This window comes from Stylophora pistillata, chromosome 1, assembly GCF_964205215.1.
Source record: "Stylophora pistillata chromosome 1, jaStyPist1.2, whole genome shotgun sequence".
Classification (NCBI taxonomy): Eukaryota; Metazoa; Cnidaria; class Anthozoa; order Scleractinia; family Pocilloporidae; genus Stylophora; species Stylophora pistillata.
In genome coordinates this window covers 28,570,121-28,588,227 of record NC_142519.1, presented here as the reverse complement: position 1 = coordinate 28,588,227, position 18,107 = coordinate 28,570,121, and the positions used below count along the sequence as shown (strand labels likewise).

The following is an 18,107-nucleotide window of genomic DNA, read 5'->3' as shown; positions in this document are numbered from 1 at the left end:
ACTTCTTGATGAAAAATCATTTTTTTCTAACTACTATGGTCGACACTCCACCGAATTAACGTGATTCCCACTCACTGGCTGGCTTTTAATACAAATATGAATTTGGCTTGATACAATAATTATGAATCAGACGTGAATTCCTACTCACTGGATTAATTTGCCCTTTGGGTCATGGGAAGCAAAACACTGTTAATATTTCATGCTTCAGTACTAGCGTTGAATTGTTTTCATGGAGACGTTCGCTTTGTGTTATTTCAGCTTATTTAGGCCAAGGTGGACCTTCACGATTTACATGTATAGTGCGGAATACCAAAGATTCCTCTTGCTTGTTTTGTCATCAATGTCAGGAGATTTCATCATACTGACCTGTAGACCTTGAAATCATATAATTCCTAGAAAGTAATTAGCTGTAGGGATTTGCTTAGACGTGTCTCGCACGAGTTAGCAGGAGTCTCGAACGCGGATCCCTATTATAAAAATATTTTTGTCAGCTTGGAAGCAAATACCGTCGTAAAGCACTGAGACAGTTCGTGTAGCCAGCAAAGCCATGAACAAATCGACCACGAGGTCAATCCATTGGGGTTGAATGCTGTTGCAAATATACAGACGCTGTTTTAGCCCTTCCGCATGCGAAACTGTGTCGTGAATCAACATTTCAAGCACCACCCATTCGGCGTTACAACACAGCAGCCAACGTGGGGAGTTTCAGCGATCTTTACACCCAGGATGGTTTTTGTTTTTTAGATAAGTAACAGAAACATCAAAGCACATTTTAAAAGTTTAACTTTTTAAGCTCTTCCGCCCAAGCACCTCGCGCGGTGTGTGAATATCTCCTTTAATCTAAAGCTGGCACAAGCGTTCATTTGTTGCTGAATCATTCAATTCAATCCCCTTGCCGGAGTACACCAAGATAACATTTTAGGAGGTTTCACTTGTCGTTTTGGGGTCGACGGTAAATTTTTTATCCTTTGTACTCGATGGAACTAAAACATAAAAGTCAACTTCTCATGTCCTGAATATCCCATGCACAATTATAGTGAGTAGCAAGAATAGAGCTAAATTGTATGTTTTTTTTTCCGCCAAGATTAAGTTGTCGCACAAACATGTCAGATGTTAAATCGGTACCTCAGTAATGAGTACTCTTTGTTGATCCTCTTTATCATTCTTCCAAGTAAGAGTTATAGTTGTGTTTTCCCAGAAGCGATACTTGGGAGGTTCTTTACTTCCACGTAATAAATTCATGGATCATGTTAAATTGATTACACTTAAAAGATCGACTTCCCATTTTGTATGGTATGAATTTCTAACAAAGAAAATAAAAAGAACTATAGCATTGCCCCAACTGACTCAATTGAGTCGGGAAAGGAAGTCAATCTAAATTCTGAGTCAACCGGAAGGATCATATTGTATTTAGATTTGCTTTAACGTGTCTCGCATGTGTTGACAGGGTCTCGAACGAGCATCCTACTATAGAAATATTTTTCTCAGCTTCGAAGCAAATACCGTTGTAAAGTGCTAAAACAGTTCAACAGTGTGTGGTCAGCAAAGCCATGAACAAATTGACCACGAAGTTACTCTTCCTCTTAATGACTGGATGTTTCTTGAATAGAGTGAAGGGCTACCAGTGTAGTGCGACTGGTACTAACGGAATAGCTGCCTGCCAATGCAACTTCATGGAGGCTTGTGATGCACAAGGAAACCCGAATCCAAACTTAGCACACTACTTGCCAACAGGTGTGGATCAGTTCGGGCTTGTCCAGGGAGGGCAGCGAAACCTGGCGTATTTGTGTGAAGGTGTGGGTGCAGTAGGAATTCTGTATGACTGCAATAACCGAATTCCTCTCTATGCGGCCACCGTGATCCATGGAGCCCAGTTAACAGGAAAGAGTGGTGGTCGACCACGCGTTAAATTTTCACAAAGCAGGTTACTCAATCCGCATTTTCAACAAGAAAATGGTGATTACATACGTGCTTTAAAGCGAGAACTTTGCTATAGAAAACAAATAGAGAGAAATTACTGCGTTGAAGAGGACTGGTTATTTGCAAGTGGACACAGAAAACGTAAGCGTTTTAGGACTCGAATCTGTCCTGGAGGATCGGTAGTCAAAACATCAGTACACCGCGGACACTTGATTGCCTCACAATACGGCCGTAGAGATCAAGCCAAGAAAAGAGCAACTTTTACCTACACTAATGCTGTGCCTCAGTTTGGAGGTTTTAATTCATATCCTTGGCGAGTCTGTGAAAGTCGTCTTATTACATGGGGAAATCAAAACTGTGCTCAGGTGAAAGGAGCAACGAATGTTCGGTTATTTGTCGTAGTTGGTGCTATTCCATCAACAGTAAGTGTACCCTCGAAATGGAGATATTTTGGCAAAAGGGGGTTCAGCAACTACAAAGACACTATCGGCCATTACCGGGTCAACCTGCCTAGTGACATGTGGACTGCTGCCTGCTGTACTTACAGCGATAAAGGAACATTGAAATATCGCAGCACGGCCTTCTGGAGGGAAAACAATCCGGGAAACGCACAATGTAATAGGGCAGACGTAGGTTACTTAACGAGGTTATTGTCGGGAAGGATTTCCGGTGGAACCGTGAGTTTCAATTTATTTCCGCAAACATCCCAGTGCAACAGTAAGCAAAATTATATCCCTCTACCGTGACGGACACTTGTCACAGCGAACATAGATTAAGAAAGGCCACCGAGAGCTTAGAGGAAGCCTATTAAATTTCAGCCGAGAGCTAAACATCTTATCTTTCAGACGGGGGTCAAGTTCATTAAGAATGTAAAAACATCAAGGCTTAAGATTATACATGAACTCACTTTTACAAAGAGCAATCTTCACAGATATAAGCTTTTCAACCTCGTTAGTGGGTTGAAAAATAAATTTTTGGGAAGTTAGATGCTTAACTTTTATGTCTGGATTCGGTCTACTATACTGCATTTGGCAACATGTATCTCTGATCTCAATTCAAATTCTATGAATGAAACAGATATGTGACAGAGTAAATAAGACTTTTATTTGATGTAAAAAGATCAAAGAATAAAATCGTTCTTGTTAAACCGTTTTGTTATTGCTTATTATGGAAGAAAAATCGTACATTCAACGCTTAACACATGCATATGTTACGAGCTATACATATAGCCTCCTTGACCCCAATTTTTGGGCCCAGTAGCTCATCAAGGTTAGAAAGTACGTGTATCATTCAATGCACATGAGCTGTTCGCTCGGTTTGGTATTCAAGGTGGTCACGAGTAACAGCTGTCGAGAAATTTTAAAGTAAGCGTGCAGTGGTGACTTGTTTATGCGCAAATTATAATTTTTCATCAATATTTGTTAAGAGGAAATTAATGACATCTCAAGCTAAAACATACGAGTTAATGCCCTGCATTTTGTGTAAATAAACACGGACATCAGCAGTCCGCCTGTATCATATAAACAGGAAAAATACACCTTTTTCCCGAACCCTTTTGACGAAGTCATGGGATGTGCTCTATCACGTCTATGAGAAAGGCGGGTGATTATTTCAGCATCGGCACGAATTACTTTGTTAATTTCCTCTCTTTCTGAGAATTTCTCAGCAATCACAAAAAAGGTTAAAGGGGTAAAAGGTGACTCACTTTGTAGATGTGCCAAATTTCTCTGGTTTCATCCTTTTGAGGGTGAAACTAAACCATGAAAATCAACTTCTCATGTCCTGAATATCTCACGCACAATTATAGTGAGTAGCAGGAATAGAGCTAAATCATAGAGTTGCTCTCTGCTAAGATTAATTGTCGGACAAATGTGTCAGATGTTTTAAAACTAGTACTTCAGTGAAGAGTACTCCTTTTCGACCCTCTCTTTAGTTCTGTTTTCCCAGAAGCAGTGCTTGGGAGGTCCATTAATTCGGCAAGAGTGTTACCACCGCCTGAATTCATAGATTATGTTTAGTTGATTACACTAAAAAACATCGACTTCTCATTTCGTCTGGTATGGATTTGTAACACAGGAAAAAGAAACAAAAGGAATTTGTAGCATTGTCCCAACTGACTCAATTGACATATGGTTCCTAAATCCTCTTTCGTAACAGTTACTACATTTTTTCCTTATCCGATAAGCTAAAAAGTACGGGAAGTACTTTGACGTCTTCCTTGGAAAATTCTTTCTCGTACACTGTTTCGACGTCTTCCTCTCTTTTCACGAATTTCCCCGTAATTAAGATGATCTTTCCATGAAGGGAGATGAAAGGTGGTCATTTGATACAGTTCCAACAGGTCTCTAGTCTCATGTCAAAAAGGTTTACTGTTTTGTTAACTCCCATGGTAAACAAAGATGGGTCTTAATCGAAGTTTTCAGGTGTTGGCGGCATCAGTTGCACTTCCTTCGTCATTACAGCAAAAACACAGAATCTTGGCAAGTAAAAGCACCTCTTAGAGACCTCCCTGACAAGCCATCAGTCATGAACACGGCTGGAAGATATCATAACACGTTTGGTCGACTCTCCGATTAATAGATAAAACAGCAGGTAATTTATTCAGAATTTGTCTCTATTTCACACGGTAAGGAAAACTACAGACACAAGGTATGACTTGATAAGGCTATGTTGAAAAACGGGTGCCAACTTTAAAGAACATTACAAACCCTAGTAGCCCGAATTAGGAAACTGGGTACAATTTAAGAACTAAAAGGAGTTTACGCATTACTTTAGATGATAAGGAGACAAAAGCGGATTATACATTGGACAAAACTTCATTAAAAATCATATCATGCATCATTCAAGAAACTGAACTTTTCTTTCCGTCCTCAGAAAAAATAACTCTAGGCAAGCAAAATATGAAGCAAAAGGTAAGTAAGAGGCGTTATTCACATTACCCCTTCAATTCTCTTTGTATCTCGCTGAGAACACTTTTCCTCATGCTTAACAACCTTTATTTTCAAAATTGCCTCATTACAGTCATTTTTCTACTGTGCGCTCGTCAGAGCTTCTTATTTTCGTGTTAAGTCTCCAAGCTACTTAACCCTTACCCAACACCTTTCAAAATGATAGCCTTTCAAGCGAAGAGATATACAAATCCTTAGCATGGTACAATTTCTAACTAATTTCTCAATATTGTTGCTAAAAATATTTTATTTGGAGAAAAACTTTACTACGCAGGGAAGCCATGCTAGAGATGACCAGAAATATTTGGTTCCTGTCGCCGGCGCAATATTCATGCTCTTGGTTCTTCCAAATACGTCAGGATCACCCCTGAGGTGAGGTAGAATTCCATTCTCTTTAAAGGATCCTTACACGTCTTCTTTAAATTTTTAAAAGTGAAAATGGCTGAGGGAGTGATCGTCCCAGGAACTCCTGGAGAAGAGGTGTAGAGTCCCAAATGAGAAACTGGGGCCACACTTGGGCCACTTTAGGAAGATTTGCCCAGGACAGAACCCGATGGAGGACGGAAGTGGTTAATGGCCTATGCTCCAACCGGAGCTAAGGGAATATATATATATACATGATAAGAGTTTCGTCACGTCGGACGTCATCAGGAAAGACAATTAACTCATTATTTCTCCTTTTGTAGATCAGGACAGCCAGGTCTTTCATATTTATCGCTGGGCCAAGGCGAAAAAAGTAACCCTGGGGTATTTGATTTTGGTAAGGAACTGTTTAAAGTATTGAAGATAACGTGTACTTACCATAATGGCTGAAGCTGTTTTCCTTCTTACCTCCCTTCCTCTCTCCTGTCTCCCTCTGTCTTTCCTCGTTCCCATTTTCCCTCACGTAAACTCAATGACCATATATATTTCTCTTAGACTTTCTCAAAGTCGTTCGCTTGGTTTTCTGTTCTGGTGTGGTAGGATCAGAACGCTCCCTCGGCTCGGCTCGGCTCGCTCGCGCTTCGCGCTCACTGTCGCGCTACGCGCTCAAAAGCGCGACTTGTGAGCAAGTCTATATTTCTCTTTGAAAACGGTCCCACTGTATTTATCAAGATTAACAGGCTCAGAGATTCACAATCCTCTACATGACATTCTCAGGTGTCAGATTGGACAATGATTTACAAGACTGTAATGGAACGCAATGGAAAAAGACCTTTCCTGATCTGGATTTTGCACTTCTTGGATACGACATCCTGCACGGTGATCCCAATGCTGAATGTGACCCAGGGTTTACGCATCCTATATTCAAGGCTGATTATTCCGAACGAAGACAAAGTGCGGATTGTCGTTACAGTGTCCCAGTGGGTCTGACAGTGTACCCCTGTCAATCGTGCTTAGTGTCATTTGAGTCCAAACTTGTCCGAAATAAGCAAGAAATGTCAAAACACCTCGGAGCTGCAGCAAAGTTGGAAGGTAAACGAGAACTTAAATTCAAATTGTGAGACTGCAATCTTAATTCCTTGTTTTAAAACGAATCGTTTCTCATTGTAATTAACTACCAACCTATCTCAGCAAGCGCACTGAAGCTAGACAAGCTAGGGTGTTTGAAAGATACAGTGAGAAGTAAAAAACATTTCTTAGAGAAAACACCAGGTACAAATAAGTATGGAGATAAACGTGAATATCGGGATAGCAATATCCCAGCACCTATTTTTAGGGGTTCTGTAACTCGAATTTGTTTTTCTCTAACGAAGTAGCACCTCAGGTGTTTTGTTTCTTTCGTGTTTTCACTGTTACATCTCTAAATAGTCTCATTGCGGGACGTAGTGATGACAATAGTAGAACTGAAAACGTTTTTGTTGTGTCAGGGAAAATAAACAAAAGTACCGCCAGTACCGGACAGCGGTACATTAGTTATAGGCATGCGTGGTCTCGGGCCCCACGCGGTTCTACTTGAGCAACGACTTGAGTCTGTAAGCCTGCTCGTTCTGTATTCGTTCAACCAGTCGAATTAAAGCCTCAGTTGTGTTACGAATCGTGTCATCGACTTATTTCTTTCCTCCTAACTGGCGCTTTCAGATCAATGTTTTGTAGGCTCTACTCCCAGATACATTTATTTGGACATTTACAGCCTTGCCTTCCCTTTCAATGTCTCAGTGTTCTATAGGGGTGTCCCAACTAATGATATCTGACATAACTTAACTGGAATAATGTACTGACGCTAAACCCAAGAGTTAAAAGAGTTAGAAGAGTTAACCATGGTTGTTTAACACTAAGTACATTTATAGTTCACCACTAAATTTTCTCCGGTTCTTATTGGTTTAAATCGATCACGTGACGCGATAGTGTTCATCCGTGGAGAGACACCCTCAGCCCATAGTGCCCGCCCGCGGAAAATACCCGGATGGATAGTGCCCGTCCGCGGAAAATACCTGGATTGATAGTACTCATCCGTGAAAAGTTTTGAACAGTTTGACGGCCGCGAAGTTAGGCAGATCGGAAAAACAGTGACTTTTCAATTCTGACAGGTATAACGTATTATTTAGCCAATGTACGGTTGCGAATTATTTACATTTGTGACAAGCTGTAGGCGCGGAAGAAAATTTAGTGGTGAACAATAAAAACAATAGAGTGTTTATGCCTCGGAACTATCGGTCTGATAGTTGCCCCTTGGAAATTTGATGTTCTTAAAACTAGCATATTTGCCCTCGAAGCGAAATATTTGTTTTAAGAACATCAAATTTCCGCGGGGCAACTATCAGCCGATAACTCCTCGACAGAAACACTCTATCGTTTAAGTAGAGCCCCATGATGTTTTTTATTTCAATCATTTAGGTGGAGGCTGGGGATTTCAATTCTCTGCCAGTGCAAGCTATAAGAGAGATGTGGCTGAAATGTCTTCTGGAGAGTATGTGCGCGTAATTTCCAGTGCACAGTGCCAGTACTACCGCAGCCATATTGATCTCACGAGACCTCCACCGTTTCATCCCGGTTTTATTGAGTGGGCAACAAAACTAGCTGATCCGCGGGCTACAGATGGTGATGTACTACAGTTCGTCAAATACTACGGAACTCACTTCTTCTCAGACGTTACATTTGGTGCAAAGTTCATCCAAAGCCACAAAATAAGTCAGGCGGCTCTAACGACCCTAAGGAAAGAATCCATCAGCGTGGAGGTCCAGGCGAGCTACTCAGGTTTATTTAGCATCGGAGGAGGATTTTCCATGGACAGCGATCAAAGAAACGCCGCCTCAAAGTTTATGAAAAATGTACAAACCACAACCATCACTGTTGGATCCTCCCCACCCAGCAATGGAGACGCGATGACTTGGGCAGCGTCTGTTCAATCGAACCCTGTTCCAACTAAGTACACTCTTACGGGAATAGAAGATCTGTTTACTGATCATTTTACCAGACATCTTTCTCCCAAAGTTAACTACGGTAGACTGAAGAAGAGATTGGCGAGTGCTGCATATAAATACTGTCAAGTTTTGAAAATGCAGGGAAAGGTCTCCTCGTGTAAAAACAGCTATAACGTTGGAGGAACTGACATTGGATTTACACAGAAAGGTTTCAAATCCTTTTTGTTGTTTTGTGTTCACAATGCCACTCCTTTTTAATCTATACTTTTATTCTATTGCATCGTTAAATTCAGTTCAGGTTGTACTTTTTCCTACACAACACAAATCACAGATTCGGTAATTATGTCGAACGAATTAAGAGTACAATTTCTCGCTACATTTCAAAGCCTTTTTCTATTGATATTCACATTTAGTACAATTTCTGTGGCTCTGTTTATTTATCTGCAACAATGTGCTGTACTACTATAGTTCATGTGTTCTTATCGTATCCAAGACTGAGAACTATGCGTTGTTTTTTTCGTCGCTTTAGTACGTTCTCATTGTCCACCATTTTTCTTGGCTTTTCAGGTTACAAATACATCCGTGACGTAGACAGAGTCACTTGCGAAGAGATTTGTTTAGATGACGTAGATTGTGTGGCGGTTGAATTCCGTAATTTTACGTCAACCATTTGCAGTTTCTTCAAAGGTGATGTTGTTAGTAGAGTGGTAACCCGACAAGGAAGTCAAATTATAGTTTTCTTATCACAGCTGGCAACCAACAAGAAGGTCCTCCCGCTAGAAAAGGCAAACTTTCGAGGGTACGCATTTAAGGCCCCTAGGCATGATAAGCCGCAAGATTGTCGGCGGCAGTGTGAGGATGAACTCGAGTGCGACGCCTATTCGTGGAATTCATCGAGGAGCCTGAAGTGTTCTCTGTTTTTAGCTAAACATATCACAAATATCCGATATTCTTCAACATCCCAGGCGGCATTTGTACAAAACAAATAATTTAGCCTAATTATGTCTGCACTAAGTCACTTGCTACGCAGATTTTGAATTTTTGCTTGCAGCATTTAGGATTAAGGTAGGCTGTCTAGAGACAATATTTGAGACCGCAAGTATCCCGCATTAGTTAGAACTCGGTGGCCAGCCAGACTCAAACTATGCAGAAATGCATGCCTCCTAAAGGAAATAGGAGACGTCTCCACGCAAGATGTAGCCGCATTTTTTCGTTGACAGTGCGAGAAAAGCACCAACTCAGTGTGATAATTCTACAAGTCAATTAGCCTAGGCATCTTTTTGTCCTTCTAAAAACAATGAGACTGAAGAGCACCGAAATAAATTTTCTTTTCTACTCTCTTGTTATTGACCTTTAACTCGGGCAATAAGCTATGTGCACGCAATAAAGATATTATAACTGGCCTGACGTTAGTCTGGGTCTGGGTCTATTACTAAGCGAATTGCCGCGATTCTTTCTTGTTGACTGGTTACTAGAAATAAGAATTTTTCATATCATAAAAATAAACTACAAAGTAATGTAGTCCTTCCTTCTTATTGCTTCTGTGTTTAGTTGTGTCATGCAAAGAAAGACATTACTATTACAGCATCTTCCACAAATCAACCCACGCTTTGTCTCAAATTATATGGAAGATTTTGCCAAGTGTCGCGAGCAACAGAATGATTGGTACCTGATAGGAAACGTTGACGAAAGGGGAACAGTGGTTTGGAGGGGGAAAGAGAAATTGGCCGCTTAACTTCATGGTATTGTGGGCAGGAGGGTCTCTTCCCGTCCTTATAAGTTCTCTTTAGTTTTTGGATTTTGTCGCATCTGATTTTGTTGTGTTGATATTCGATGTTAAAGAAGGGACTATCGCTAAGGTCATAGAGAGTGGCATTCAATCAAAAGTAAAAGTCACAGTTTGATTATGAATGTGGTATATGAGAACGGGATTTAAGCTGATTTAAAAGGACGACTTGACTCCTTTATAACCCATGCATCTTGAGATAACGCTTTAGTCCATGATATTTCTCGCTTCAACTGCAACGTTTCTTGGTCAGTCACTACATGACGTCCTCAGCAAGCGTATCCCGTATCTCTGAAGAACGAAAACGGGATAAAATGTTTTCCGTTCTATAAGTTGACCCTATTTCGAGACCAAATTTTTATGTACGACCAAAGAAGTCTAAATTCAGCAATCTATTCTTCTAACGGGTGTGTCGCCGTCAACAGCTATCAATGTCAACAGCAATAAAGTGATCCACCAACTCTTGGTCGACGGATGCCGCACTTAAAAGGTGTGCCTGTTTACCTAAATGTGGTTAACTTCTATTTTTTCTTTTTGTTTTTGGAAGGGATACTCGATATTTTCATTAAAAATGTTGATTTGAGCATAGGTAGACCACACTCTGTGTTCGTGGTTAATAACTGTTGACTTGAGACGAACAAAATCTAACAGGATTATGATTAAAGCTCTGAAAATAGAGCACTTAAATTACGTCTCGGTCTGAATATCTCGATAAAATTAAATGAAATATTAATTAATCGACTCATTTGTGGTATTTTGTGGCCCTCAGCATGCTTCAAACGGAATACTGAAGCTGCTCGGCACGAAGGTCAACTTTAAATTCTGAAAGCGGAAATCATGGAGGAATCCACCGCGAGATTACTTTTCTTTGTACTGATCGAGTATCTTCTGCATTAATGGCGCTGCGCGTTTGTGACGTCACAAAAATTTGACCCCCCAGAGCGATTAGGACAAACAATCAAGCTTCTCGAGTAAAGGAATATGGGCGATGATGCGCCCATCTGTAGTTCAAACGTCTCTAAAGCTCGTATTTTAAATAAAAACGACGGTGTTCCTGGCTCAAAGTTCGAGCAAGACCCAGAGAACAATACAAACACAAATCGAAGCGTTGGTTAAAGTGTAGAGGCTTGAAATTAAGCGGAAAACGAGCAGACCTCATCCCACGTGTTCGTGAGTGCCTCAAGTCGGGAAAACATTATGTACTTGATTCAAGTGAAATGGGAAAATGGCTTCAGGCGAAGATACTAAAGGAAAGTAAAGTCGATCGCGTGAACTTAAGGATCTAACAGTTCAATGTAAAAAGGGGGTTGACGGGCCGCCTACACGACTCCCCAGCGCGTGTTTAGAATAGCCTATTCAAAGTTTGGCTCTCACGAGTATGTCTTTGGGTGATCGCCCTCTTTTGTAAGATACGAGTGGCGGATTTTTTTATAGTTCGCTCAGTACTAGTTGTCTTTCTATCAAATGCCAGTGTCTCATGAGAATTTGCTTTAGGTTTGGCACTGATGGTTGGTATTGTGTAATAAAAGGCAAGATTCGTTAGTTCGTCTTCGGTTTCTGTTGAAGAGCTAGTTTCCTGTTTTTGAAATTAACCTCTGAGAAGGTTGTGTTAATGAGGGCCTCTGGGTAGCCTCTCTTTCGCAAATGCGCTTTGAAATTTGAAATTTTCTCCTCGAATATTGTTTGAGAGGAGTTTGTTCTGAGAAGTCTAAGGGCCTCTCCTTTTATTAAGCCTTTCTTATCTCATTGTGGGTGACAGGAACTATAGTGTGTATACTGAAATGTCTGAGTTTGTTTAAAATGAGTACGCAAATCAAGGATTGCGTCCTTTTCGAATCGTTCGCCTTTGTAGATGTAGGTGTCCAGGAATGTTGTTTTCTTATCGGAAATTTCAGCCGTAAATTTTATTGTTGGATGATGATTGTTTGCTTTTTCAATGAAACGTTCTATTGTTGCTTTGTTTGTACTCCATAGCGAGATGTCGTCTATGTAACGTTTCCAAACAAGCGGTTTGAAAAGGCTTTTGTCAAGGATTTCAGTGTACAGCACAAATATAAGTATTGCAGTTAACACTATCAACTGAGAAATTCTTTCCAGAACACGCATTTACCCAGCGTTGACAAAGTTCCAAGTCATGCTTCGGCTTTGGGAACGGTATGAAGGCTTTCCGACCGTTTTTAAGCATTTCTTTAAGCGAATCTGGCAATCTTTATCTTGAGTCATTTTTACATGTACCCCAAAAGCAATGCCTAGTTGCAACCATTTTAGAAAGTTAGAGCATTTTTTTATCGAAAATAGTCTTGCTTCTGACACGTTTCGCATACAACTCCTTGTAAAGACTCCGAGTGTTTGTCCTAAACCAGCGGAGGGTCCAAAGATGACATATCTATTTTTAGACCTGGCGCGCAGCGTCATTAGCCGGCCAGCAGTGTGGTAAGATTGACATCGATGGTTTCCAGTGCAATTTGAGGAGGTCTGTGACGAATATTGAAAACCAAAGTCCACCTGGGCTCAAAACTTGCAAACCAGTATAGATCAGTTCGGGCTCGTCGACGGAGGACACACTAAAACTTGGCGTATGTCTGTGAAGGTGGCGTAATGGCCATTCAGTTATGAATACAACAACCGAATTCCTCTTTCTGCGGCCACAGTAATTAAAGACACCCAATTATTACTACGTGACTCCGGGCGTTGACCACTCGTTTGTTTTAGAAGAAGCAGTCTAAGATGGCTATATCTTAACTTTCAGCGAGCACGTGAATATAACTTCCGATTAAAAAAAAAAACAACAAAACAAGGGTTTTGCTATGCATCGAAGAAAGGAGGAGACACGAAGTACCTCGTTGACCATGACTGAGTTATTTCAAATGGACACAGAAGCTGTTTTCGTTTGAATCTCCAAAATCGACTCTGGAACACCGACGAAGAAGCGTGCATTTGTAACTATTTGCTCAAATGCATTAACGGGTCTTTGCATTTCCCCAAATCGCCGTTGGATTTCCCGTGAGTTATGTAGGTAACCAATAAAAAAATTGAATTTGAAACAATGTAACCTGAAGCACGTCGTAAAAATGGATGAATACTTAATACTCAACTTACTCTTTAAACTTTTAATCAAAGGACAAGTTTCGGTCGCGAATAATTTTAGTCTCGTCACTTGCATCCGCATCAAAGACAAAACTTTAAAGCTGCCAAATTCTGTCAAAAGCCTGATCTCCACCTAAGACTGCCCAGCATAGTTAGCCAATGGATTCAACGAAGGTTATAAGACATATTAGAACTGTTGGCATCAACAGCCCCACTGGAATTAGTAGGAGGGAAACCTCTACCCAGGAATCATTGCGGTAGGAGTACTAGAAACAGAACCAGTTGCAGCAGTAATACGTTCGCGAAAAGTAGGAAGCAAACCACTTCCTGCTGCTTCAGCTGAAGGACTTTAAAGGACAGGACCAGTTTCAGGAGCTTTATCATTACACCTCTTTCTTGATGACATAATAGTACTAGGCCTACAACAGGTAAGAAAATGTTGATGATAAAAAAGGAACAAGTAGGGGGGGTGGGGGGGGGGTGGTGAATACCAAAAAAATTGTGACTCTTGCTTTGGCCATAATAAAATTTATTAAAAACTGGATCATTGGATAATGCAATTCAAGATTTTTTATTGGCTTAGCTATTATGGTATATGAGTCAATATACCACTATCTAATATCTTTACATTGTAACATCCGGTTTCTTCTTAGAAAATAAAGTCGAGAAGATTTGTCTAATATCTTGGGGGCGTTTTTTTTTAATAAAACAATTATTCCACTCGCGCTTGTTGGATATAAGATGATTATAGCCAACTCGGCGCTACGCCCCTCGTCGGTTATCTATCATCTCATATCCAACAAGCACGAGTGGAATAATTGTTAAGTATCAAAGGGTCCCTAACTTCACTGAATATCAGATATTCTACTTAACCAGTTTAATGTGAACACAAACAAAGACTTAGCATAGCACTAGCATGGAGGCCCCACAGAGTCTGACCCAATGAGTCAGACCGGCTCCTAACAGGGAGCCATAATATGAGCTTTTACACTCCGTAGTCCACCCCACATAAATTAGCCCAATATTGCTAGTCGAGAGTATGTTGCTTTTGTTGTGTATGATGTGCATTACATATTGGTTACAGATGCAACAATTGTTTTTTGTTTTTATCACGTAGGTTGTAATCTGCATTCAATCATAACAAATTAAAATTTCATATGAAAATAAATGATGTTTTTATGGGCTTGGTGATCAGAATAGTGTACGATGACAGCAGAATAACCAGAAACAGCGCACATTTGCGGATTGATACAAATTTGATCTAATAAACTGCCCGCTGATAGAAATGTTGGAGTTTATAATTTGAGTATATATCTACATCTATCCATCATTTCTTGCAACCCATTGGCAAACGTTGCGCTTTGCTTTTGATATAGTAAAATGAGTAGTGTTTTTCCCTTTTGTGTGCTAGTGCTAAAGATAACAGATTTAAGTACGTTCACGGAAGAAAAGTATTCCTTATTTTAAATGCAAACTGTATTTCTAAAACATAATGCTAAACTTGAGTACTTGTATATACTGTCTTGTCTAAATAGTTCAAAAGAATGAAGTTTACTTCTAATGTCATCATCCAAGTCAGTTGGTTTAAGTTGTGTTTCTGTGAGTAACAGCACATCTGACTCAAAAATCCTTGCACCATGTTTTAAATCAATACTGGGTTTTCGAAGTGATATAATATTCCGGAGGGTGATAATTATAACTACTGGTGAATCATTTTCAAAAGTATTTTCTGTGAACTGGTATGACTCAGTGATGTCAAGAGATGTCTCTCTGAACCTGGCATTCTTTATGTACTCAAGGATGACAACAGCGTTTTCTAATGTCAATCTAACGTCAATCTAATGTCACTGTGGACAGTGCATGCCCATGCTAATGTCAAAGGTAATTGAATTCTTTGTATTACCTATCAAAGCTGAAGATCCTGCTAAGCGCGTAACACACGGCAAAGCCAATCACCACACAGCAAAACATCCAATTCAAACTCAACTGAAGGAAGAGGAAGAAGAAGAGATTTAAACTTTCTCTTACATAATGTATAAGCGCTTAATTGCATGTAATTTAAAAGAAAAACTGGACTCGTAAAACAGTTTAACATTCGATCATAGTTGAACAGCTGTACTTGCAAATCTAGTGAAAATGTTACAACAAAAGAGAGCGCATCCACGAGGGTCAAACTCATTTTTATTCAGGAAAGAATACATTTAGAAAAAAATTTCAAAAGATGGAATTGCTGCTGGTCTAAAGGCATGCAATTTGGGGGTTTAAAATCAGTGCGGATTGGTTTGCCGTAATTTTCCTTGATTAAAAAATGTGTTCCATGTTATCGGTTATGATTAGTGGTTTAGATGAACTAAGATAGTGGTCATCCACAAGGCATTGCGCGCCTTGTCCTTGAAATTTCCAATGTGGTCTATCACCCAGGTGCATAAGAAGGATTTTTTCTGGGTAGTTATTTTAGTGGTTTCTCGCAATTGTATTGAGAAATTTTTGTTTTAACTAGAATCGTCGATGACATCTCGCTTTCCTTCACATCGCTGGAAGACCTACAGCTGAGGAGCAGACGAAAAACTTCAACCTGTGGAATGATAGGAAGGATAGTCCCAGCATCAAAGCGATTTCAACTTCTGCCTTCAGAGATAAGTTCTGACCATTGAATTTCCTTTGCGATTTGATCAAATGCGTTGGTTTTGAAGAAGGTGCCATTTCCCTATTAGTAAGTTCTTGAGCTTTGATAAATCCTGATGATATTGTGTTTAAAAATGCAATATTTTCTACTGTGTTCTATTTTCTGTTTTTTAGTGACCCTTCTCTGCGAGAGTTGATAATTTCAGACATATATTTCTCTAGAACGTCGTCGTGAATCCTCTATTCCCTTCTTTGATTGTATTTTGAAACTCTGTATGTTTTTATTTATCGTAGAGCGCGTCGGATTTGTTCTTAGGATGCGTAACGCATCTCCTTTTGCAAATCCTTTCTTTACATCTGGTAAAAAGTGTTGACAGGCTGGCAAGACTCCTGCCGGGCGTTGAGTACAATATGAACAATTTTCTCCGCAGTTGCTGTATGTAAACAAAACAGAGGCGTGGTTGACTAGTTCTCTACATGTTGAAGTCGTATTTGTAATCACACATATCAATGTCTTATCATTGGCTGTCTATCTTGTGTCTGCCATCCTGACCGAACAAGCTTGGTCAACATAACTGTTTTTATAGCACAATAAACACATGAGAGTCGTTTATGTTTTCTTTGTTTAGACAGTCCTCTTCCGCTTTTGCAACTCTATCACCGATTACGAATACTTTGTATTCGACAGATGAAGCTTCTCAGTTTAACTATAAACGAATTTAACTCAAGGGAAAAGGTTGTACTACCCTGGGCTAACTTGATGATAGAGTCTACCTACCTCAGTCATTCGTAAACTGTATAAAGTGATAGATTTGCACAAAGCGATTATCATTCTTGATTCGGCTGATTGTTGACTAGCTATTTTTTGCCATGCAATGATTACCGCTTCACTCTCGCGGAGTCTATTTTTGCTTTCCCCTGAGAAGCAAAAGAAAAGAGACCTGGGCTCATTAGTTTTCCAAACTCAATTTTCCCCACCGAACAAAAACCTTAAAGTCATAAAGCGATATATACAAATATTATGTCAACTATAATGGAACTAGTTCTTCTTCTTGCATATTCCAATTTGCCGTTTGGCGACCTAAAGTCACCAAGTTAAGCCTGTGCGCTCCGTTAAACTCCTCGGAATTTCATTCCCAACTTGTAGTCTTGGCAGGATGGCGACCTTCCTTTTAAGTTTTGGCGCTAACAAAATGTGACGAATGTTCATCTTTAGCTTCCACCAAGAAATTGGTTAACATTTCAACATTTTCCATTTCGAGAATTATTATGACAAAACACGACTTTTTGGTTAAGGGGGTAAAACTGGTCGCACTTAACCTCCCCGGAAAAATCCAGGATACGTGTGCTAAACTGTCCGCCTTTGACAGGTTCAACAGGTCGCCTGCAGTTCGTTTAAAGGTTTGGGAACTACAATTATTGTCGCGCGCCATTACAGTTATATTTTTTATCGATTAATAACGAACTGGCAGGTTACTGACATACAGAACCAAACTGACTCGGTCAAATCCATTTCCACCTCCCAATAAATCGCTGGAAAGAAAAGAAACGTTCTTACCAAAGAATTTTCCACCTGTAACACCCTGCGATTTAGCAAACTTAAACCTTTCAATTCTTAATAAACTTAATTAATTCTTTGACCTCATCACAGGCATCCTTTTAGTAACATGACACTTCACAGTTTCCACAAGGCTTAACCTAATGGTGAAGTCCTTTTTTTGCGAGTAGAATACATAGTCCTCTAGTAAAAACGGTGCCAGTATTGAACTGTGAAATGAAATCACCCAAACCTCTTCAAACAGTTGAAAACGTTTCTGCAAAACTGTTTGGTGCAATTGCGTAAGCTCTATTGTTAAACTTAAATAAAGTTTAATTTACCTGAGAGTACTCTGACGGAACGAGAGGCATTATTCGAATAGAAATCTTATAAGACGTTTTAGTGTGTAATATCGCTGATCATTATCCAACTGTGCTTCGGGGAGTACGAATGTCATGCGATATTTGTACTCAGAAATATCCGCGAAGTTCGCTCGCACTGAAATAACAGTTTGGCGTGTTGGATCATAATGCTCTTGTTAGACGTTTTGTTGTGTAGTATTGCTGAGAATTATTACTCGTTGTTCGTATTTTGACGAGCCCGTAGGGCGAGTCAAAATACGGTACAAGAAGTAACAAGAGATATGCAATTTTGCTAGTTACAACGTATGTTAACTAGCCTGTAAGGCGAATCAAAGTACAAACAAAGAGTTAAAATACTCAGTGATGCCACACACCGAAGCGTATACTAAGTTATTCTGTGGAATACCCGTGGCAGGCCCACGGTAAGGATTGCCAGACGTTCCTTTTTCATTGTCGACGCAAATCGACAACTATAATTTATTCTTGCCGGATATGCTT

At 40.0% G+C, this 18,107-nt stretch overlaps 2 protein-coding genes across 3 annotated transcripts; both read left to right on the top strand.

The window, feature by feature from the left end:
- The first annotated feature begins 254 nt into the window (after positions 1-254).
- Positions 255-3,067, top strand: LOC148741975 (uncharacterized). Its single transcript, XM_088740439.1, has one exon. The coding sequence runs from the start codon at positions 1,551-1,553 to the stop codon at positions 2,664-2,666; it is 1,116 nt and encodes a 371-aa protein (XP_088596565.1). The 5' UTR covers positions 255-1,550; the 3' UTR covers positions 2,667-3,067.
- A 933-nt stretch (positions 3,068-4,000) lies between these two features.
- On the top strand, positions 4,001-9,733 carry LOC111329028 (uncharacterized). Of its 2 annotated transcripts, none has more exons than XM_088739413.1 (7): positions 4,001-4,512; positions 4,795-4,832; positions 5,143-5,240; positions 5,555-5,628; positions 6,009-6,323; positions 7,686-8,420; positions 8,780-9,733. In XM_088739413.1, exons 2-7 carry the CDS (start codon positions 4,821-4,823, stop codon positions 9,199-9,201), a joined length of 1,656 nt encoding a protein of 551 aa, XP_088595539.1. In that variant the 5' UTR covers positions 4,001-4,512; positions 4,795-4,820; the 3' UTR covers positions 9,202-9,733. The 2 variants fall into 2 exon arrangements, with proteins under 2 accessions (XP_088595539.1, XP_088595991.1); XM_088739865.1 differs by having other exon boundaries at positions 4,001-4,569.
- The last annotated feature ends 8,374 nt before the right edge of the window (positions 9,734-18,107 follow it).

Excerpts from the sequence above, each read along its gene's own strand:
- LOC148741975 (XM_088740439.1), top strand. The coding sequence starts at position 1,551 with ATGAACAAATTGACCACGAAGTTACTCTTCCTCTTAATGACTGGATGT.
- LOC111329028 (XM_088739413.1), top strand. Across the intron at positions 5,241-5,554 it reads ACGTCAGGATCACCCCTGAG|ATCAGGACAGCCAGGTCTTT; the intron begins GTGAGGTAGAAT and ends CTCCTTTTGTAG. Across the intron at positions 6,324-7,685 it reads AGCTGCAGCAAAGTTGGAAG|GTGGAGGCTGGGGATTTCAA; the intron begins GTAAACGAGAAC and ends TCAATCATTTAG.